General features: G+C 44.9%; 2 protein-coding genes across 2 annotated transcripts in view; both read left to right on the top strand.

Annotated features, from left to right (window-relative positions):
- Positions 1-23,557, top strand: part of LOC148140874 (class I histocompatibility antigen, F10 alpha chain-like) — a 275,899-nt gene that overhangs the window by 19,994 nt on the left and 232,348 nt on the right. The window lies entirely within an intron of this gene.
- On the top strand, positions 12,889-22,293 carry LOC148140875 (class I histocompatibility antigen, F10 alpha chain-like). Its single transcript, XM_087979040.1, has 6 exons — positions 12,889-12,940; positions 14,156-14,416; positions 19,836-20,111; positions 20,228-20,506; positions 20,729-20,836; positions 22,271-22,293. The coding sequence occupies exons 1-6, from the start codon at positions 12,889-12,891 to the stop codon at positions 22,291-22,293; spliced, it is 999 nt and encodes a 332-aa protein (XP_087835166.1).

The following is a 23,557-nucleotide window of genomic DNA, read 5'->3' on the forward strand; positions in this document are numbered from 1 at the left end:
GTGTCTACAAGAGCAGGTCAGAGGCTAGAGATCCTGCAGTGAGTAACACGTCTCCTGATTTCCCAAAGCCTGTCCACCAACTACAAGACACAGGTCAGGAGTGTGATGGAATACTCCCTGCTTGCCTGGATGAGTACAGCCATCTCAACACTGAAGAGGCTTGATACCATCCAGGACCTAGCAACCCAACTGATTGGCACTGTATCCACCAACATCCAGTCCCTCCACCACTGACACTCAGTTACAGCAGTGTTTGCTATCTACGGAAATTCATCAAAGATCCTTGAACAGTGCCTTCCAAACCCACAACCACCTCCATCTGGAAGGTCAAGGTCAGCAGATATATGGGAACACCACCACCTTCATGTTCCCCTCCAAGCCACTCACCATCCTGACTCGGAAATATGTCACCATTCCTTCACTGCTGCTGGTCAAAATCCTGGATTTCCCTCGCTCATGGCATTGTGGCTCAACCCACAGGAGGTAGACTGCAGCAGTTCAAGAAGGCAGATCACCACCACCTTCTCAAGGGCAACTAGGGACGGGTAATAAATGCTGGCCAGTCAGAGACACCCACATCCCACACAAACAGAATCAATACAAAAACTGGGGGAGGTGTGATACATGGTTATTGTCTCTGGAGGAGGAATCCCGTGACCAAAGTATCATTCCAGAATGAGAAGCCTCTTTCTCCTCCAGGGAGTTGTTCAATGTTCACACCTGGATGTGACAGGACAGCAGAGCTTCGATCTTATCTATCGGTTGTGGAAACACTAAGTTCTGACTCTACTCCCTCTGCTGTTTACTGTACAATCAGTCCTGATCTGTCACTTCACTGACCAACACCATCACTTACAAGTTCCCCTCCAAGCCACTCACCATCCTGACTTGGAAGTATATTGCACTTGGTTCACTGTCACTGGGTCAAAATCCTGGAATTCCCTCCCACCACCACATGAACTGCTGCTGTTCAGGAAGGTACCTCGTCCCCACCTTCGCAAGGACCGTGAGGGATGGGAAATAAATTCCAGCAGCCAGTGATTCCCATGTCTCTCCAGTGAATAAAAAATACATCATTTTTCAGCTCTGCTTCGTCCTGCTCCTGTGATCCCTCCCACATTCCTCATTGAACCGGGGTTGGTCCCCTGGCTTGGTGGTAATGAGAGACTGGGGGTTGGGTTGAGCCATGAGGTTACAGTTTGTATTGGATGGCAGTTCTGCTGGTGTTGATGACCCACAGTACCTCATGGACACACAGTCTTCATCTGCTCGACCTGTTCACATCCCACAGGAGGGGAGGGAGGGGGTGTGCCATGAGGTTTAATGGGGAAATGTGTTCTCACAAGATGGTTATTGGTAGGAGCAGGGTGCAGTGAACGTGCTGTAAACCGCCCCCCCTTCCCCCCCACTGGGTTCTCTGTACCTGACTCTCAATATCAATCCCCCCCTCACCCCCCCCCCCCCCCCCCCCCCCCACACACACTAGGTTCTCTGTACCTGACTCTCACCATCAATCCCACCCCCACCCCTCACCCCCACAGTTTGCTCTCTTTAGCCAACTCTTCCCACCAAACCCCATACCGGATTCTCTGCAAATAAAAGATCTAAATAACTCTGTCATAACTCCTTTTCACAAAAGCCCATAGGCCAACCTGACTCTCTGTAATTAATCCACTCCATGTTCCCTCACATTAAACTCTCTGTCAGGTTTAGCTCATTGATCACTGACTGGGTGAAGAATCTCTCTCACTGTAACTGTGTCCTCCTGTTCTGAATCTCTTGGTTTAGTTTAAAACCAATCTCATATTTCTCGTTTCCAGACTGTTTAATGTTTTATACATCCCATCAGGTGCTTCCTTTCCTGGTAGAATAGCCCAATTCTCTTTGCCACATGACCCAGAACCTTGACCCTGGGGGTGAGCCTGGGTGTTCCTCTCTCTGCACTCCCCCCTTCCACACTCCCCCCTCCCAGGGTCTGAGTGTCTCCCCTATGACTGTGTCCTGAATTAGACTCAGTACCAGGAAGAACACCAGGGTCCATGGGATTCCCAGCCAGCAGAGGGTTAGCAGTGACTGATACTGACCTGTGACCCATGACCCAGGGTGGCACCATGCCTCAGTGGTTAGCACTTCTGCCTCACAGCACCAGGGACCTGAGTTTGATTCCAGCCTTGGGCGACAGTCTGTGTGAAGTTTCCCTGAGTCTGCATGGGGTTCCTCCGGGTGCTCCAGTTTCCTGCCGCAGTCGAACAGGTGCACCTTGGGTGGATTGGCCATGCTCAATTGCCCAGTGTCCAGGGATGTGCATGTGGATTAGCTATGGAAAATGCACGGTTATGGGATGGAATACAGTGGTGGGTCTGGATGGGAAAGTCTTGAGAGAGTCAGTGTCGACTCAATGGGCCGAATAGCCTGTTTCTACACTGTAGGGATTCTATAATTCATGAATGGCCTTTAATCTCCCAGTTCACAGAGACAGAATGGAAAGCTGAATTCTGTACTTATCGGGAAAGACTCAGGAAAAACACAGGGAGGGAAAGGAAAGGATCACAACATTCTGGGGATACACTGTCCCTATTCCAATCAGGGACTGGGAATTAAACACTCTGAGGGGAAACTGCTTCTGTTTACAAACTGGAAAAACCAGTAATACAACAATCTTTGGAGACTGCACCCTATTTGTTGAGAAATTTGATCCATTGTTTGATGTGAAGCTGCAGAAACAGAAAAATGGAACAAGTGCTAAGTGATGACCCGGTCCCAGTGATGGGGAAGCTCCAGCACAGCCAGGCTGAGGTTCAGGCTCTGAGCCAGTAAGGCTGGGGCTGAGAAGAGGCTTCCCCCACCAGCTCAGGAACATCATGACAGCACTAGGATCCTGGGATACCCCTCTCACAGTAAACATATGGCTCACTCCTTCCAACTGGGGGAGGTGACGGTACATCGGGATTGTCCCTGGAGCAGGAATCCAACAACCCAAGAGGAGCCTCCTCCTCCTACATTGAGTTGTTGAATGATCATGACTGGTTGTGGTAGGATAGCAGATCTGATCTGTTGGTTGTGGAATCACTGAGCTCTGTCTCTGCTGCTCCTGTTGTTTCTGCACACCTCGGCCTGTTCTGTAGCTTCACCGAGGAACACCATCATCTGCAAGTTCCCTCAAAGCCACTCACCATCCTGACCATCCATTCCTTCACTGTCACTGGCTCCAAATCTTGGAATTCCCTCCCTCCCTAATGACATTGTGGGTCTGCCTCCAGCACATGGAATGCTCCATGAGGATCACTGGGGAGATGGGCTCTCCCATGACTGCAGGGAACCAGCTGAATCTCCATGTTGGATTCTCTGTACCAGACTCTCACCATCAACTCCCATACTGGAGCCTCTGGAACGAAACGTCCCACACCACTCTCTGTCATTAATCCACTCCATGAAGCCCCCACACCATACTCTTCGTTTTTCTCTCTCTGCACTCCCCTCCCTCCCCCAGGGTCTGAGTGTCTCCCCTGTGACTGTGTCCTGAATTAGGCTCAGTACCAGGAAGAACACTAGGGTCCATGGGATTCCCAGCCAGCCCAGGGTTAGCAGTGACTGATACTGACCTGTGACCCATGAATGGCCTTAGCTCTCCCAGTTCACATTGAACTGACCCTCAACAACTGCTGATACGAGGACCCACAAGCTGCTGAGTGAAAATCTCGTGAAATTATTAGCAATGAATTCAATCAACAACCAACAATTATTTATTGATGACTAACCACAATTATCAGCATTTACAGTCAGTTTAATGATATAAATAGGAAAAGATTGTTTTCTCATTTGCATATTTGCTTTGTAAAAATTGTAAAAAAAAAATTCCGTATTGAATCCAATTTACATGACACAAAGTGCAAAGTCAGTCACATTCTTTCAGTGCAGTCTGTGGCTCTCTGAGCTGCCTCACCACATTTATAATTGTCAGTTATATTTTACAATATACACATCACGTTAATCAGACAGCTCACTCAAGGGATTTTATAAGGTCATCAATCTCTTCCTGTAGTGTGGTGGGAGGGCTGCAGACAAAGACCTTGCTTCATTCAGCATCTATGGGACTTGAAATCCCTTTCCATGAAATGCCCCATTCTGGGTCTCACATATTATTGGTGAATGAGGTTTGGCTCTGAAAGGGTTAATGCTGAGGAGTACATTAAGCACTGCCCAATATGATGATGTCACATGGACTTGGGTGAAGAGATCAGCTGTGGATGTTGAAGGGGTGAGACCCAGCATGGATATCTCCCTCATCGTCTGTAAAACAATGTCCCCCTCACTCCCCAACGCCAGTGTATCCTGGACCGAGATGTTACCATGAAGTAAACTCAGTCCTGTTTAAAACAAGAGCCTGTTCTCATTAGCTTCTCATGTGGTTTTCCTCAACTAACCACTTGACCAACCAGGTCCTGGAGATTCCAACCAGGAAAGAGGATGGTCACATTTAATCTCTCAGATGGAACTGGAGGAGCTGTGGGGAGGATCCATCTTACCCTACGTGTCTGAAAAGTCAATGGTTCATGGTGTCAATCCCTTCAAACAGCCGTGGAAGTGTTCTTGAAGAGCTCGAGGTAAATGAGGTCTGGGTACCACTCTGTGGTAGACTGGAATTTTACCTTCCTAACATCTCCATCATTGCACAATGAAGGACCAACGCCATCCAGATAATGAACCATCACTGGGTATCTTTATCTAACACTGTATCTATATCTGTGTGTATGTGTCCATCAGTATGTTGTGTGTGGGTGCAAACAGATGTCTCTGACTTTGTACTTATCCCCATCCGTGTATATCTTTCTACACTCCTGAGTGAGCTGTGTATGAGTGCACACTGAGATATCTAACATTGACCTATATCTGTCCATCTCCCTTTCATTATCTGCCTTTACTTTCTCACTCTGTGCAATCCAGCTACTGACAGGATCCCGCTCTCTGTCTGTGAAATGTGGATCATGTATTCAGACCACATTATGATCTGGAATCACTTTCCCCTGAGCTACCTCACACTGCCAATGGAGATCAGGTGGTTAAACAAGATCCTGACACTAAAGTCCCTCTAAAAGCTGAGCTGCCAGCTATCGATGCTCTGACCATGAATCACGGTGACAATGTTCAGCTCATGTGGTTCCAGTGTCTGAGGATCCAATCCTGAAGATGGGCTTATCTGGGTAAGTTCAGAGTGAACAGTAAGATTATAATGTCTGTTTCAAAGTGACTCTGACACAAAGCAACACAGATGTCTGTCATTGGGAACAAGTTGTTGAAGATGAGAAAGGGTGAGGGAAACCAGCCCTGAAGATCCCTTCGACTGTGAGAGCCATCACCTTGCTGACACTGGATGGAGCCACTCCTGGGGAAAGTCTCACCTGAAGAATCAGGATTCTGACCTGGTGGATCCGGGATCCACTGTTCAATTTGTGGAAGCACATTCCCAAGAAAAATCTATCTCAATCATTCGTTCAAACCTGGTTATAGAGTCATGGAGATGTACAGCACAGAAACAGACAGTTCGGTCCAACACATCCAAGCTGACCAGTTATCTTGACGTCATCCAGTCCCACTTGCCAGCACCCGGCCCATATCCCTCCAAACCCTTCCTGTTCATTTAACCTTCCTGATGCCTTTTAAATGCAATTGTACCAGCCTCCACTACTTCCTCTGGCAGCTCATTCCATACACGTAACATACTCCATGTGAAAACGTTGCACTTGAGATCTCTTTTATATCTTTCCCCTCTCACCCTAAACCTATGCCCTCTAGTTCTGGATTCCTCCAGCCCATGTCTATTTATCCTATCCATGCCCCTCATAATTTTGTAAACCTCTATAAGGTCACCTCTCAGCCTCCGACGCTCCAGGGAAAACAGCCCCAGCCTGTTCAGCCTCTCCCTATAGCTCAAGTCCTCCAACCCTGGTAACATCCTTCTACATCTTTTCTAAAGCCTTTCAAGTTTCACAACATCTTTCTGAAAGGAAGGAGACCATCATTGTATGCAATATTTCAAAAGTGGCCTAACCAATGTCCTGTACAGCTGCAACATGACCTCTCAACTCCTGTACTCAATATTCTGACCACTAAAGGAAAGCATAGCAAACACCTTCTTTACTATCCTATCTACCTGTAACTCTACTTTCAAGAAGCTATGAACCTGCACTCCAATGTCTTTTTGTTCAGCAACACTCCCTGGGACCTTACCATTAAGTGTATAAGTCCTGCCAAGACTTGCTTTCCCAAAATGCAGCACCTCACATTTATCTGAATTAAACTCCATCTGCTACTCCTCAGCCCTCTTTTGGTCGACTGTGTGGGAACCTCCCCATTACCCTTTCCTTTCACAGCTTATCGGGCCATCTGTCCAATGATATGCCGGAAGAACATGACTTGGATTTTTGTGAACTCACTGTTCACCAGGTTTAGCACCAAGCACGCCTTCGGAAGTTGATTGAATAATTCTGAGAGATACTCCAAATGATCCTTCCACATGTGTCTGAAAATGACAAGATCATCCAAGTACACCACACAATCGAACAATCCCAAAATGGCCTTCTTAGTTAGTCTTCAAAATATGGTATTTTTCGTGTCAAAAGACATCACTTTGAACTGGTAAAGGCTGCTCGCTGTCATATAAGCCACAATTGCCTTCACTCTTTCAGTTAAAGTCACCTGCCAGTATCCTCTGAGTAGTTCAAGCTGAGAAATGTAAGTTGCTTGTCCCACCTTCTCAATGTAATCTTTCAATCTTGGCATAGGTTACAAAGCAGGTTCCATCACTGCGTTGTATTTTCGATAGTCCACACAAAATTGTTGGGGACCATCTGGTTTTGGTACCATCACTATGCGTGAGCTCCATTCACTGCAACTCATTCAATTATGTCATCGCTGAGCATGTTTTCAAACTCTTTTGGAACTTTTACAAATTTGAGAATATTAAGTCTACAAGAATGCTTCTTCAGTGGAAAAGCATTTCCTATATCTCCATCATGAGCAATTACTTGACTACTTCCCAGCTTATTCCCACATACAGCTATATCTTTATGTGATTGCAATCAGAAATTCAGGTCAGTTTGATTTTCCTCTGGATGGGAACTCAGTAATTTAGTGCAAATTTCCTCATTGTCCAATTTAATTTGAGGAAAATCAAATTCAGACTCATTTGGATTTGGGTCTTCCCTCTGAGTTGTAACAAGTATCCATTCTCATCTCACTTTTCTTCCTTCTCAAACACCTTCTGAGCAAATTCCCACCCGGTTTCCTTTCTACCTGACGTTCTTATCAAATAATTCCCCTCACTCAATTTCCTTTTGATTCAATAAAGCCAACTAACCCTTGTCTTTTAATGTTCTCCTCCCACTGACAGTAACACTATCACCTTATCCCCATTAGCAAAACTACACATGTCTGAGCACTTGTTTACTTCCAGAATCACCTGAATTAATTTAAATGGTCCCCCCACCTCATGTCCGAATACAAATTCAAATTTAGCTGATTTATTAGGTATATCCCAAATTGAAAAAAATATACAAATACAATTTTGTTCTCCCAGTTGTGATGACACTGTAGCATTAAGTGATGGATTTTACCCTGGTTTTTATTTGAAGAGCGATTTTAAGGCAGAGGTACTGAGCAGTCTAGCTGAGCCGTGAGAGTAAACAGCTTGTGAGGCCTTGGGGTTTTTATAAGTTGGAATAATAGAAGCAGCCTGAATGACCCTGTGGGGTCAAGCTCCCACAGAACCAGGATATTTTTATACCTTTCAACAGTTGCTGTTGGGTATTGAAGACGTGGAATCTATTTATCCCTCTCTCAGTTACAGCCAAAAGCTGGGGGTTCTCTTCCTGTTATTGCAGTTGGATGTGAGACAGTCTGTTTTCTGAATTTACAATTTGCCAAGAATATATTTATGGGATATTACTCTATTGGAACAGTTAATTACTAATAGTTATTGCTTCAATTATTCTGTTATGTTTTTAATAGAGTTGTTATTTTATTGTATTTTGACTACAGTGGGGGAATAAAGTGTGTTCTGCTTTAAATCCGGTAGATGGACCAATCAAATTGCATCTGGAATGCAGCATCTCATGTTGACCTTTAAAATAAGAAAAAGTTAGTGTCCAGACTATCTTCGGAATATTTTGAGGGGATTTGGTCTGGTTCATAACACAATCCCCTGGATGGTCTTGACTGTCTGCCCTCAAGATAGTGTTGAAATCCGGGTGTTCCCCAACAGGAAACCCTGGATGGATCAGGACATACAGAACCTGCTAAAAACCAGGTGTGAGGCCTCACATCAGGAGACCCACTCAAATATAAGGAATCCAGGTGTGACCTTCACAGAGCCATGAAGACAGCCAAGGACCAAAACTGATCCAAACTCGAGACCCAGACAGACACCCGGCAACTATGGCAAAGGCTGAATGACATCACAGGTTTGAAAGCGAGACAGTGCAAGATAGCAGACGATGACACATCCCTCCCAGATCGTCTCAACACCTTCTATGCTTACTTTGAGCAGACCTCTGGTGGAGAGGTAACACCTATTCCAACAAGTCCTGATGAACCTCTCCCAACTGTCGCTGCATCAGAGGTCAGGTCAGTTTTCCTGCGTGTGAATCCAAGCAAAGTGATGGGACCAGAGTACCAGGCCGTGCACTCAGATCATGCGCAGATCAACTGGTAGAGGTCTTCTCGGACATCTACAACCTCTCTCGGCTCCCCACTACTCTTGACCCACTCCAATTTGTCCATTGGACCAACAGATCCACGTCAGATGCCATGTCACTTGCCCTTCACTCGTCCAAGAACATCTTGACTCCAAGAACAGCTACATAAGAATCCTACTCATTGACTACAGTTCAGCCTTCAACACTATTATCCCCTCGAGACTGATGACTACACTTACTGATATTGGACTAATCCCCACTCTCTGCAACTGGATCCTTAGTTCCCTGACCCACAGGCCACAATCAGTGAAGACTGGGGACAATATTTCATCCTCACTAACACTCAACACTGGAGGCCCACAGGGGTGCGTACTCAGTCCCCTACTGTACTCACTATATACCCATGACTGCGTCACCAAACACCAGACTAATGCCATTTACAAGTTCGCTGATGACACCACCACAGTCGATCGAATCTCAGATGGCAATAAACAGTCTACAGACGGGAGGTGAAAGACCTGGAAAAATGGTGCATTGAGAACAACCTAACTCTCAATGCCGGCAAAACCAAGGAACTCATTATTGACTTTCGGTGGGATGTTACTCATGACCCCCCTACACATTAAAAGCACAGAGGTGGAACGAGTGGAGAGTGTCAAGCTCCTGGGAGTGGTCATCCACAACAAGCTTTCTTGGACTCTTCATGTGCACACACGGGTGACAAAGGCCCAGCAATGTCTCTTCTTCCTCAGGCAGCTGAGGGAATTTGACATGACGCTCTGCCAACGTTTATAGGTGTGCCATCGAGAGCATTCTGTCTGGATGTATCACTACCTGGTATGGCAACTGTACCATTCAAGATCGGGGACGGTTACAGAGAGGGGTGAACTCAGCCCGGACAATCACAAAGACCAACCTCCCATCTTTCGAATCCATCTACCAGGCCCACTGTCAAGGAAAGGCCGCCAGCATTCTCAAAGATCCATCCTACCCTGGCAATGTTTTTCTATAACCTCTACCATCAGGGAGAAGGTACAGAAGCCTGAACACATTCACCAGCTGGTTTCAAAACCGTTTCTACCCGACTGCTGTTAGAATACCGAATGGACTCACAAACTCTTAACATTCGCCTGTACCTGTGTTTTTGTTTTAGCCGCTGTTTACCTATTATTTACTATTTATGCGATTTAAGTCTGTGATCTGCCTGTATTGCTCGCAAGACAAAGCTTTTCACTGTGCCTCGGTACACGTAACAATAAATTCAATTCAATTTAAAGTTTGATGTCACTGTTCTAATGCTCCCTCATTTCTGGATGGTACACAATTGATTTAAATTATTTAGATGCCTGAGCTCTTCATAATTTCCTTGAATAACTTTGATGTAAAATTTGATCCTTGTTCCAATTGCATTTCTACGGGTTGTCTGTAACGAGGGAAAAATACTGAGTAATTCTTCTACACTCCTTTCAGCCATGCTATCTCATTCTGGAATGGCCTCTGGAAATCTCAGAGACACATCCATTATGGTCAACAAATACTGATCCCCACTTTTTGTTTTAGGGTTGGGTCTGTTGCAAATAATTAAAACTTTTGTAAAAGATTCATCAAATGCTGGAATAGGTATTAAGGGTGTTGGTTTGATCAATGAATGCGTTTTCCAATTATCTGACATGCTTGACATGTCTGGCAAAATGCAACAACATTTTGAAGGGCTTTTGCCAGAACCATGGATTTTCCTGCTCCACGGATGCAGCCTGACCTGCTGTGCTTTTCCAGCACCACTGTAACCTTGCCTCTGATCACCAGCATCTGCAGTCCTCACTTTCGCCGAACATCTTTCTGCAGTCCAGGCCAATAAAAATAAACTTCTATTTTCCTTACTTCCAAATGACCTTCTACTGGTAACTCTCATGGTGCTACCCACAACACCTCCTTTATATCACACACCAGTAATACAACTTGATGAGCTTCTGCCCATTTTTCACCCACTTGAATATGTGATGGTCTCCATTTCCTCATTAACATTTCATTTTTAAGAGAGTGACATTGTGGGACAGGCGCAGATTCACCTTTTCGGTAAAACTGTGTTATCTTTCCACCTTTCTGTTGTAATTTCGCTAACATCTCTGAGCTAGAAAACGTATGCTTTGTTCTCCAACTGTTCTTGCTTTTTCTCAACAAATGGAACAAATATAGTTTCTGATAATTGAATTTTAACTTGCTTATCTTTTCTCTTCGATCTCTCCTTCTGTTCAACCTGTGGCTTTGTGACCTTGTTATCACACATTCAGGAATCATTCCAGAATCAACTGTTCTGGAACCGAGAATTTCTCTGTTACTCCATCCACCACTTTTCATCAGACCCGCTAACTTCACCTTACATGAAAGAACACTATGTTTCTCACCATGGACTCCATGTATTCTAGCAATACTTTTTTCTAATTACACATCTCTGTATCTCTCCCTAGCAAAGATTGACTTGCTCCCATATCTCTAAAAATCTTAATTTCTTTTCCTGCTCGTGCTGCAAAGTTGAAGAGAGTACTTGTGGATTGGAAGGTAGAAAGTTAGAATTTGGTATTTGTAAAAGGCTAGGGGTGTGGGGGAAAGCATTGCTTGGTCCCTTTAAAAATCTAGTACTTTTTCTATGTTTAGAGATTTAAAATGGATGTCTGTGAACAGCAGCTTGAAGGTTTGCAAATCCACAGAGAGCACCCAAATTGAAACACTATATTGAAAGACTATACAGTTAGCAGGCTAAACACCAGTTATTTTTTCAAGACAACAGGCTTTTGAATTTAGCCAATTAATTTGAACAGGTACTTAGATACCAAAAATCTATTAAGTTTAAGTCTGATGATTTTAACGACAGAGTTCCAATCCTATTGTGTGAAACATTGATATGTCATCAAGGAGATGAAGGTAGGGAGCAGTTGTATAAAGACCCCAGAGCTAACTGCCCTCCAGCAGAGCCAACAGCCCTCAGCTCTTAAGAGAGAATCACTAGCTCTCACAGCCTCATCTATGTCTTAGAGAAAGTGCCATTAAAATAAAAATGGTACCAGTGGTACAGCTAGTTAATATTCCTGACAGAAGAATTGTTGGAGAAGGCACAGAATATTCCAGAAGGCACGCAACATGAATGTAATTTTGAGAGTCTAAATTTTTTTTATGTATAAGTGGGACTGTTCTTTATTGGAACAGCATACCATTAGAATCTTGCTGTAATTGGGAATAGTTAGAAGTTAATCGGGATTAATTCTGCTTATTAATAGTTTAGTTAATTTGTTCACTGTTCGAGTGAGATAAATAGATGGTAACGAGTTGATTTTAAAGTGAGTGTCAGGGATTTATTTTATTGAACCACTTGAAGTTGCTGAGGTACACCACTCTGCACACCCCCTTTTACAGATTATGAAGTGAGGTATTCCTCTTTGGGGATGGGGGGGATGGGGGGGATTGGGGGGGATTGGGGGGGTGGTGGAGGCAACCTCCACTTTATAACACAAGGAAATTCTTCGCAGTTTTAACTCTCTGCTCTTCATCATGAGTTGCCAATACTTCACAAAGTGAATTCTTGAACTCCAACAAAGTCGTCTCTCCAAGACTGTGATATGTGTCTGATGTATTTTCATGGCCTTATCCACTTCGCAATGTTACTTTGTTTGATTTTTTCAAACTTTAATCAAGTTCTTCCATTAGATTTTGAAATTGTTTTCTGTCAGCTTCTGGGACAAGTTCATATGAACATGAGACGGCTGTTTTTAGAATCATGGATTCATAGACTCCCTACAGTATGGGGACAGGCCATTTGGCCCAACAAGTCCCCCCCGACCTGCCGAAGGTTATCCCACAAAGACCCCACACCCTGTGTCCTGCCAATGGGAGAAAGGTCAGTTTTCCCTGTGTCTGTTTCACAGCGAGGAACTCAACCTGTCTGTGTCTGGTCTCCCTGGGAACTGGTGACAGAAATCTGTTCATCTCTTTATTGGGTTTTTTACTGAGACTGGGACTGAGACTGGTTCGGCAACTTCAAGTTCAGCAAATTATCAAATTACTTTGTCGATCAGGAAATGGCATTATGGGTAGGAAAGAATGTTTATTTTGTTAATTTTTCAGTTTGTGAACAGCAGATATTTTCCTATCACTTTTTATTCCCAATCCCTGACTGGAATAGGGAGAGTGGATTCCCAGAATGTTGCTGATCCTTCTCTCCATCTCCCTGTGTTTTTCCCGGGTCTCTCCCAGTAAGTACAGAATTCAGCTTTCCATTCTCTCTCTCTCTCTCTTTCTCTGTGTCTGGGGTGAATGTGAATCTCTTGGGGAGAGTTTGAAATGGGGGATGTTTGACCAGCCGCCTGTTATACAGCCAGCCTGATCTTTTACACATTGAAGGCAGCACAGTCTGGAAGACTCTGATGGGATTTGTGTCCAGGTCTCCTGACAGCAGAATGTAGAAACCCCGAGATCAGAGAAGCTCCGAGCAAATGGGAAATGGTTCCAATGGACAATTTTAATTTTCACATCGATTGGGAGAAGCCAAACAGCTTCATCATTCCTGGTCTAAAGTCTTGTAAACACTGTGGGGAGAAGAAGGAGACTCCATGTTTAACCCAGCCCAGGCTCAGCTATGATGCCCTCATGGTTGAATAGGCCGGGTTATCTCAGACACCAACATCCTACTGGCTGTGTATAAAGGGCTGATTAAAAAGCTCAGTGAAGGACAGTGAGGATCTGCTTTGGATTATCCATCACCTGTTTGACAGAGAGACTGTTCACACAGTGACTGTCCCCCACAGTCTCACACTTCATCCTCCCAAAATATTCCTGTTTCTCTTCATTTCAATCCAGATTCATTCACACCACATCTTTCCTGGTTATGGTGATAAATCTGCTCTTGAGTTATTGTCAATTCCTCAGTCCAGATGGACCATGGCCAAAATCTTGCTTCAAGTTTTCCTGGGATATTGTTCCAGGTTAGTGATACACTAGGTGTGTCCCAGGTTCCTGTTCCAGGTTCATGATTTTCTGTTTAACATTCCAATCCCTGGATTATGGTGCCAATCTCTTCCCTGTGTCCACACTGACTCCATCGAGTATCTGAGTGACCCTGATTCTGTGTTTACTCCCTGTTCTGAGAGACTGCAGCAGCTAATTCTGACCCAGTTGAATCTGATTCTGTTGATTATATCAGACAGGATTCTGACAGTGTTGTAATTTGGTGGGTTATTGGAGATTGTCACTGTGTGGATAGGCCTCACTTTGACCACCTGGAAGTGTGTATAATTGTTTTCAGCCTGACCTTGACTGATATAACATGTTGAAAGTGATTTTGAGGGCAGTCTCACATTAGTGATGTCCCTGATGTCTGTGAGGTGATTCTGGTTTTGTAGCCCAGGTACATTAATATAATGTTTATGTTGGTGTTGAGTAACTCGCTGCTTTCATTGTTTGCTTTATAGAGACTAATGCACTCACTCGGATTTACACAATTGTTGCTGGATTGAAGGGTTTTCCTGAGGTTACAAACAGTGCAATAGTCAATGGAGTTATAATCGGTTCACGTGACAGTAAAACCCAACGGTACATCCCCAGACAGCAGTTCATGGCAGAATTCTGCGATATGAATTTCTGGAATTATATCACCGACCAGGTGGACAAACATGGAAACATGGCGAAGGAAACTATGAGCACAATAATGAAGAGGACAAACCAGACGTCTGGTAAGATCTGGCTGATTGATTTTTCTGTTGTAACAGATTGATTAAATAATTCAAGAGAAACAACTAATTAGCATGAAATGTTCTTAACCAAGAAAGCAACTGCAGCTGCACCTTCTCTCTCAGTCAGTAACCTTGATTATACAGAGTTACTATTGTCCTACATGTGAAGGCTACGTGAAGCAAACATTGTCCGAAGTGCTGTAACTACTGTCAGCCATGTCCTGCTGCATTAACCATGGGCAGCCAGCAGCCATTTTGTGCCGCTCAGTCATGGGAGCCCTGACACCAGACAATGTCACACAACTTGGTTCTTCCTGTTATGTGAGTATTTCTGTTTCTTCAAACCTGGCCCTATGCAGTAACAGAGAGTCATAGAGTCATAGAGATGTACAGCATGGAAACAAACCCTTCGGTCCAACCCATCCATGCTGACCAGATATCCCAACCCAATCTAGTCCCACCTGCCAGCACCTGGCCTATATCCCTTCAAACCCTTCCTACTCATATACCCATCCAGATGTCTCTTAAATGTTGCAATTGTACCAGCCTCCACCACATCCTCTGGCAGCTCATTCCATACACGTACCACCCTCTGCGTGAAAAGGTTGCCCCTTAGGTCTCTTTTATATCTTTCCCCTCTCACCCTCAACCTATGCCCTCTAGTTCTGGACTCCCCGACCCCAGGGAACAGACTTTGTCTATTTATCCTATCCATGCCCCTTATAATTTTGTAAACCTCTATAAGGTCACCTCTCAGCCTCCGACGCTCCAGGGAAAACAGCCCTAGCCTGTTCAGCCTCTCCCTGTAGCTCAGATCCTCCAACCCTGGCAACATCCTTGTAAATCTTTTCTGAACCCTTTCAAGTTTCACAACAGATAGGATGGTTTTATAAAACTTCTAAAAGGTCACCCCTCAGCCTCCAACACTTCAGGGAAAATAGCCCCAACCTATTCAGTCTCTCCCTATAGCTCCAAACCTTGTAAATCTTTTCTGAACCCTTTCATGTTTCAAATAGCACGAAGTCAAGAATTTAACACAGCATTCGGAAAGTGACTGAATCAATGTCCTGTACAGCTGCAACATGATATCCCAACTCCTGTACTCAATCCACTGACTCATAAAGGCAAGGAGACCAAACACCTTCTTCACTATCCTGTCAATCTGTAACTCCACCTTCAGAAACTATGACCCTACACCCCAAGGTCTGTTTGTTTGGCAACACTCCCCAGCACCCTACCATTAACTATGTAAATGCTGCTATGATTTACCCAAAATGCAACACCTCGCTTTTATCTAAATTAATCGCCATCTGCCACTCCTCAGCCCATCTGATCAAGATCCCATCGTACTCTGAGATAACCTTCCTCACTGCCCACTACATTTCCTCTTTTGGTGTCATCTACAAATGAAACATTACTAACCATTCCCACCTATATGCACATCCAAATCATTTATAAAACTGACAGAAAGCAATGAACACACATAGTAAGTAACTTAAAGAGATCTACCAGGGGTAAGCAATGGGGCACAGGTCTCTGGCAAAGAGTCTGTCCCTATTGCTCAGAAAGGGAAGGGGGACGAGGAGCAGACCATTAGTCATTGGACACTCTGTAGTTAGGGGGACAAACAGGAGGTTTTGTGGGAGTGAGAGAGACTCACGGTTGGTGTATTGACCCCCAGGTGCCAGGGTTCATGCCGTCTCAGATCGTGTTTTCGGGATCCTTGAGGACGAGGTGGAGCATCCCCAAGTCGTGGTCCACATAGGCACCAATGACATAGGTAGGGAGAGAGATGGGAATTTAAGGAAGAAAGGGAGTTAGGGTGCAAGCTTAGAGATTGGACAGAGTTGTTATCTCTGGTTAGTCGCCTGTGTCACATGCTAGCGAGGTGAGAAATAGGGAGAGAGAGAGGAATTGAACACATGGCTACAGGGATGGTGCAGGAGGGAGGGTTTCTGACACCTGGATAATTGGGCTTCTTTCTGGGGTAGGTGGGACCTCTACAAACAGGATTCTCTTCACCTGAACCAGAGGGATACCAATATCATGGGTGGGGGGAATTTGCTAATGCTCTTTGGGAGGGTTTAAACTAATTCAGGAGGGGGATGTGAACTCAAATTGTAGTTCGAGATACAGGAATTTGAGAGTAGTGAGATCTGAACTAAGGTTTGAAGAGGGCATCAGCAAGCAAGAAGTTGGTTTGAAGTGTGACTACTTCAATCCCAGGATCATGCGGAATAAGGTGGGTGACCTTGCAGCATGGGTTGGTACCTGGGATTTCGATGTTGTGGCCATTTCAGAGACATGGCTAGAGCAGGGACAGGAATGGTTGTTGCAGGTTCCGGGATTTTGATGTTTCAGTAAGAACAGTGAAGATGGTAAAGAGGGGCAAGTGTGGCATTGTTAGTCAAGGACAGTATTGCGGGAGCAGAAAGGACATTTGAAGACCCGTCTACTGAGGGAGTACTGAGGAGTGGTTACACTGTTGGAAGTTTTCTATAGGCCTCTGAATAGTTCCAGAGATGCAGAGGAAAGGATGATGTTTCTCAATAGGAGCGAGTGTGACAGGGTAGTTGTTATGGAGACGTTTAACTTTACAAATATTGGCTTGGAATACGACAGTTCAAGCACTTTAAATGGGTCATTTTGTGTCCAATGTGTGCAAGAGGGCTTTCTGACACATTATGTTGACAGGGCAACAAGGGGCGTGGCCACATTAGATTTGGTACTGGGTAATGAACCCAGCCAGATGATAGTGACAACAATTCAGTTATGTTTACTTTAGTGATGGAAAGGGATAGGTACACACCGAAGGGCAAGAGTTATAGCTGGGGGAAGGGCAATTACAATGCAATTAGGCAAGATTTTGGATTCAAAAGATAGGGAAGGAAACTGCAGGGGTTTGGCACAATTGAGATATTCAAGGAACAGCTACTGCGGGTCCTTGGTAAGTATGTACCTGCCAGGCAGGGAGGAACTTGTTGAACGCAGGAGCCGTGGTTTACAGAGGAAGTTGAATCTCTTGGCAAGAGGAAGAAGAAGGCTTATGTTAGGATGAGACATGAAGGCTCAGTTAGGGCACTTGAGAATTACAAGTTAGCCAGGAAAGACCTACAGAAAGCGTTAAGAAAAGCCAGTAGGGGACATGAGAAGTCATTGGCAGATAGGATCCCGGAAAACCCTAAAATTTTCAATCAGTATATCAGGAATAAAAGAATGACACTCCAGTAAGATCAGGGCCAATCAAGGACAGTAATGGGAAGTTGCGTGTGGAGTCAGAAGAGATAGGGAAAGTGCTAAATGAATATTTTTCGTCAGTATTCACACAAGAAAAAGACCATGTTGTCGAGGAGAATACTGAGATAAAGGCTACTAGACTCGATGGGATTGAGGTTCACAAGGAGGAGGGGTTGTAATTCTGGAAAGTGTAAAACTCTGCAAGCTTCCCGGGTGAGATAGGATTTATCGTAGGATTCTCTGGGAAGCCAGGGAGGAGGTTGCCGAGCCTTTGGCTTTGATCTTTATGTCATCATTGTCTACAGGAATAGTGCCAGAAGACTGGAGAATAGCAAATGTTGTCCCCTTGTTCTCGAAGGGGAACAGAGACAACCCTGGTAATTATAGACCAGTGAGCCTTACTTCGGTTGTGGGTAAAGTGTTGGAAAGTGTTATAAGAGGTAATTATCTGGAAAGGAATCAGTTGATTGGGATATTCAACACGGTTTTGTGAAGGGTAGTTCGTGCCTCACAAACCTTATTGAGTTCTTTGAGAAAGTGACCAAACAGGTGGATGAGGATAAAGTGGTTGATGTGGTGTATATGGATTTCAGTAAGGTGTTTGATACGGTTCCCCACAGTATGTTATTGCACAAATCTGGTGGCATAGAAGTGAGGGTGATTTAGCAATTTGGAACAGAAATTGGCCAGCTAAAGAAGACAGAGGGTGGTGGTTGATGGGAAACGTTCATCCTAGAGTTCAGTTACTAATGGTATACAGCAAGGATCTGTTTTGGGTCCACTACTGTTTGTCATTTTAATAAATGACCTGGATGAGGGCACAGAAGGATGGATTAGTAAATATGTGGATTATGCTCATCGGTAGAGTTGTGGATAGTGCAGAAGGATGTTGCAGGTTACAGAGGGACATAGATAAGATGCAGGGCTGGGCTGAGAGGTGGCAAATGGAGTTTAATGCGGAAATGTGTGAGGTGATTCACTTTGGAAGGAGCAGCAGGAATGTAGAGTACTGGCAAATGGAAGGATTCTTGGTAAAAATGACGAGCAGCCAGATCTCGGTAACCATGTGCACAGACCCTTGAAAGTTGCCACCCAGGTTGGATAAGGTTGTTAAGAAGGCATACAGTGTGCTAGCTTTTATTACTATTGAGTTTTGGAACCATGAAGTCATGCTGCAGCTGTACAAATCTCTGGTGTGGCTGTAGTTGGAGGATTGTGTACAGTTCTGGTCACCGCATTCTGGGAAGGATGTGGAAACTTTGGAAAGGTTTCAGAGGAAATTTACGAGGATGTTGCTTGTTATGGAGGGAAGGTCTTACAAGGAAAGACTGAGGGAACTGAGGCTGTTTTCATTGGAGAGAAGAGGGTTGACAGGCGATTTAATTGAGACATACAAGTAATCAGAGAGTGAAACAGAGTGGACAATGAGAGCCTTTTTCCTCAGATGGTGATGGCTAGCAGAAGGGGTGACAAATATAGGATGGATATCATAGGTAGTTTCTTTACTCAGAGAGTAGTAGGGGCGTGGAACACACTGCCTACAATAGTAGTAGACTTGCCAACTTTAAGCGCATTTAAATGTTCAAGGGAGAGACATATGCACGAGAATGGAATTGTGTTGGTTAGATGGGCTTCAGATTGGTTTCACAGATTGGCACGACATCGAGGGCCGAAGGGCCTGTACTGCGCGGTAATATTTATATTCTATATTCTACCTTCATCTCAGTTCCACCATGCTCAGATTTCACAGCCCCATGCAGGGAAAGTGTCCTTATAAATAATATACTGAGTCCGATCGTGGGCCAGTGCCTGTGGGAGGCTGACAGAGTGGTCACGGACAGTCACAGACTATATCCCCCAGAATGCAGCCTGTGAACGAAACACATAACCACATGGAATGGGCCTGTCATTCCCAGACCGTGGGAATGTGAGCGCCAGAATTCTGACGCGGATCGGAGAACCCGTCCTTACCTGCTCCAGGTTGAGGTGCGAGGCAGCCGCTGGAGAAAGGGGCAGTACTGCCTGAGTCTGGGCCCCTCTGACAGCACAGGCCCTGGGGATTAGCACCATGTGTAACCCCCCTCCCCCTGGGCCTGATACAGGATTCCCATTCACCTTTGATCAGATTGTTCCTCTGGTAAAATTTATTATTAATTATCTATAACTGTTTGATCACCAACAGGAATTCACATTTTTCAACGGATAACTACTGTTGAGGTCAGTGATGATGGCAGCATTCAGAGATCGATGAGATTTGGATTTGATGGAAAGGACTTTATCAGTTTAGACCCAGACAGAATGAGATGGATCGCATCCAATCCCATCGCAGTGATGACTAAAGAGAAATGGGATTCTGATGATTCCTGGAACAATTACTGGAAAAGACACCTGGAAGAAGAATGTGTTGAATATTTAAAGAGATATCTGGAAGTTGGAAAGGAATATTTCAGAAGAAAAGGTATGTGTTTCAGTTTTGATCCATGTTCTGATCTAACCTCACTGATCTATGAAACCGCTCTCCCATTCCATTCAGTGTCTGTCTGTTGTTTGTGATTTCACCCTTTCCCATCACAGTTCAGCCTGAAGTGTTCATCTCCAGGAGGGAGCCCAATGGTCAGGACAAGCCGCTCACTCTCTCCTGCCTGGTCACTGGGTTTTATCCTGTAGACACCGAGGTGACCTGGCTAAGGAATGGAGAGGTCATGTCTGAGACCCAATCCTCAGGGGTTCGACCGAACCACGATGGGACCCATCAGATCCAGAAAGAGATTGAGATCAATGTTGGGGATGAGGATCAATACTCCTGTCACATTGAACACAGCAGCCTGGCAGAGGCCCAGCTCTATCAGTGGGGTAAGGGATTGGAGTGTGTGTGTCTGTGTGTGTGTGTGTAATTGATGAAGGAACAGGCATTTGGAGAGTGAATTTGGGTGAGGTCAATACAATGTGTCAACTAATCCCATCAGTTCCCAATGGGCAGGATCTGTAACAATTGTCCCAATTGTCCCAATCAATACAGAACTGGGACTGGAAATGGGAACACAGGCAATGGTGATTTATTACATTGTGTTTCAGAAATCCAACAAAACAGTGTGGAACGTATCCATCATGTACTTTTGATTGGATTAGTCTCTGCAATGGCTGCAATATTTGGAATAATCGTCTGGAAAAGGCCGTGGAGAGGTAAGAATCAGAGAGAGGGGAATGTGGAACTGAGGGGACAGTGTGAAGTGAGGGAATCTCCAGTACTGGGAGTACAGGGCACTGTGGGGAATGGAACTGATTGAATCCCCACACACACATACGCACTTAAAGACATATCTTGTTCCCTGTCTGATCTTCCTTTGATTGATTGACCCAGGCCAGGTCTAATATCGATCAGTAAACCCACCGCACACACTCACATCCTCACTGACTGAATATCGATTGAATGAGAGAGATTAGCGTGTTTTGAGAAGATTTGCAGCTTAGGTTGAGGTTTTGAATGTAGGTTTGCTCGCTGAGCTGGATGGTTCATTTCCAGAGTTTCATCAGTCGTATGAGAGGACACTAGTGAGAGAAGATCATGTCTTTTTGTGGCTAGTTGGTGGTCATGTATCCTGGTGGCTAGTTTTCGGCCTGTTTGTCCAATGTAGTGTTTGTTACAGTCCTTGTATCGTATTTTGTAAATGACATTAGTTTTGCTTGTTGTCTGTATCGGGTTTCTCAAGTTTATTAGCTGCTGTTTTAGTGTATTGGTGGGTTTGTGGACCAAATATTGAACAACAGAAGCAATCATCCCAACACCCACAAACGAAGCTGCATTAGAACATTATTTCAATGAGCCAACACTGCAGCCCAGAAGAACTACACAGAGTAGAGGAAAATCACCCGGACCATTGTGAGAAACGAAATTCACTCACATCAATAATTTCAGTCCGAGACAAGATCTGAAGCAGCAGTATCGTTTATTATACACTTGCAAGTGTGGTGTCTAAAATAGACACACAGAGTTTAGCAAATACATATACAGTGGGCGGCACGGCGGCACAGTGGTTAGCACTGCTGCCACACAGTGCCAGAGACCCGGGTTCAATTCCCGCCTCAGGCGACTGACTGCGTGGAGTTTGCACATTCTCCCCGTGTCTGCGTGGGTTTCCTCCGGGTGCTCCGGTTTCCTCCCACAGTCCAAAGATGTGCAGGGTCAGGTGAATTGGCCATGCTAAATTGCCCGTGGTGTTAGGTATAGGGGTAAATGTAGGGGTATGGGTGGGTTGCGCTTCGGCGGGTCGGTGTGGACTTGTTGGGCCGAAGGGCCTGTTTCCATACTGTAATGTAATCTAAAATCTAATATCTTAAATACAATTCATTTCTCTTTCCCTCCTCCCATTGCTCCTTCCCTGTTTACATCTCCCACTACTCTAAACCCGACTGTTTATCTCTGGCCTCATCCGGCCTTGTGCATAACAAAATGTATGTCCTGCTTGGCTGTTTCACCACATCCCTCTGTGGTCTATTGTTATATATCCTCGTCCACTGCCATCTGCTTCCTTGCTTGCTAAAGCAATATTTCCTTCCATTCTTTATTCACACTGAGCGTTATGACCGCCTGATTGTGGTCTTTTTTTGTTTTTGCAGAAGCGGCAAACAGATGCTTGTAACCTTTTGGACAGGCATATCTAGCTTAACCTACACCTGCTCCCCGCACAACACCTTCTCTATTTGTCTGTAACATCTACCATTGTTTGCAGGCACATTTCATTCTTGTATGCACATTTTAGCCAATACAAAAACAATTATGTATTTACTTCACATAGTTTCATTCTTGTTAACTCAGCTCTTGGCTGAAACAATTATACACTGGTGTGAGTTCATTTACCTTGCATAAGAAATTATGATTGCAGAAGTAACACTGCTTCACCGAAATCCCATAAGTGTGTATTCAAAAAGAATGGCTATCCAATGAACACAGTCCACTGATTTCTCAGCAACAAACCCAAACAAGCAGACAAAACACATCCAGAAATCGTAGCCACTCACCCCGACATCAAAGACATCTGGGAAATGACTGCCAGATTACTCAGACCCCTTGACATCATGGTAGTCAACAAACCCACCAACACACTAAAACAGCAGCTATTGAACTTGAAAACCCTGTACAGACAACTAGCAAAACGAATGTCATTTACAAAATACCATGCAAGAACTGTAACAAACACAACATCGGACAAACTGGCAGAAAACTAGTCACCAGGATACATGAACACCAACTAACCACAAAACGACATGACCCTCTCTCATTAGTATCCTGTCAGTCTAATTCCCCTCCTCTCCTGACCCTGTCCCACCCTCCCAGACACTGTTAAACCCTGTCAGACAAATTCCCCTCCACTCCTGACCCTGTCCCACCCTCCCAGACACAGTTAAACCCTGTCAGACTAATTCCCCTCCTCTCCTGACCCTGTCCCACCCACCCAGACACTGTTAAACCCTGTCAGACAAATTCCCCTCCACTCCTGACCCTGTCCCACCCTCCCAGACACAGTTAAACCCTATCAGACTAATTCCCCTCCCCTGCTGACCCTGTCCCACCCTCCCAGACACTGTTAAACCCTGTCAGACTAATTCCCCTCCCCTCCTAACCCTGTCCCACCCTCCCAGACACTGTTAAACCCTGTCAGACTAATTCCCCTCCCCTCCTAACCCTGTCCCACCCTCCCAGACACTGTTAAACCCTGTCAGACTAATTCCCCTCCCCTCCTAACCCTGTCCCACCCTCCCAGACACTGTTAAACCCTGTCAAACTAATTCCCCTCCCCTGCTAACCCTGTCCCACCCTCCCAGACACTGTTAAACCCTGTCAGACTAATTCCCCTCCCCTCCTAACCCTGTCCACCCTCCCAGTCACTGTTAAACACTGTCAGA

Source organism: Chiloscyllium plagiosum, unplaced genomic scaffold (genome assembly GCF_037043375.1).
Source record: "Chiloscyllium plagiosum isolate Xiang-an unplaced genomic scaffold, Cpla_swu_hap1 HiC_scaffold_35, whole genome shotgun sequence".
Taxonomy (NCBI): domain Eukaryota; kingdom Metazoa; phylum Chordata; class Chondrichthyes; order Orectolobiformes; family Hemiscylliidae; genus Chiloscyllium; species Chiloscyllium plagiosum.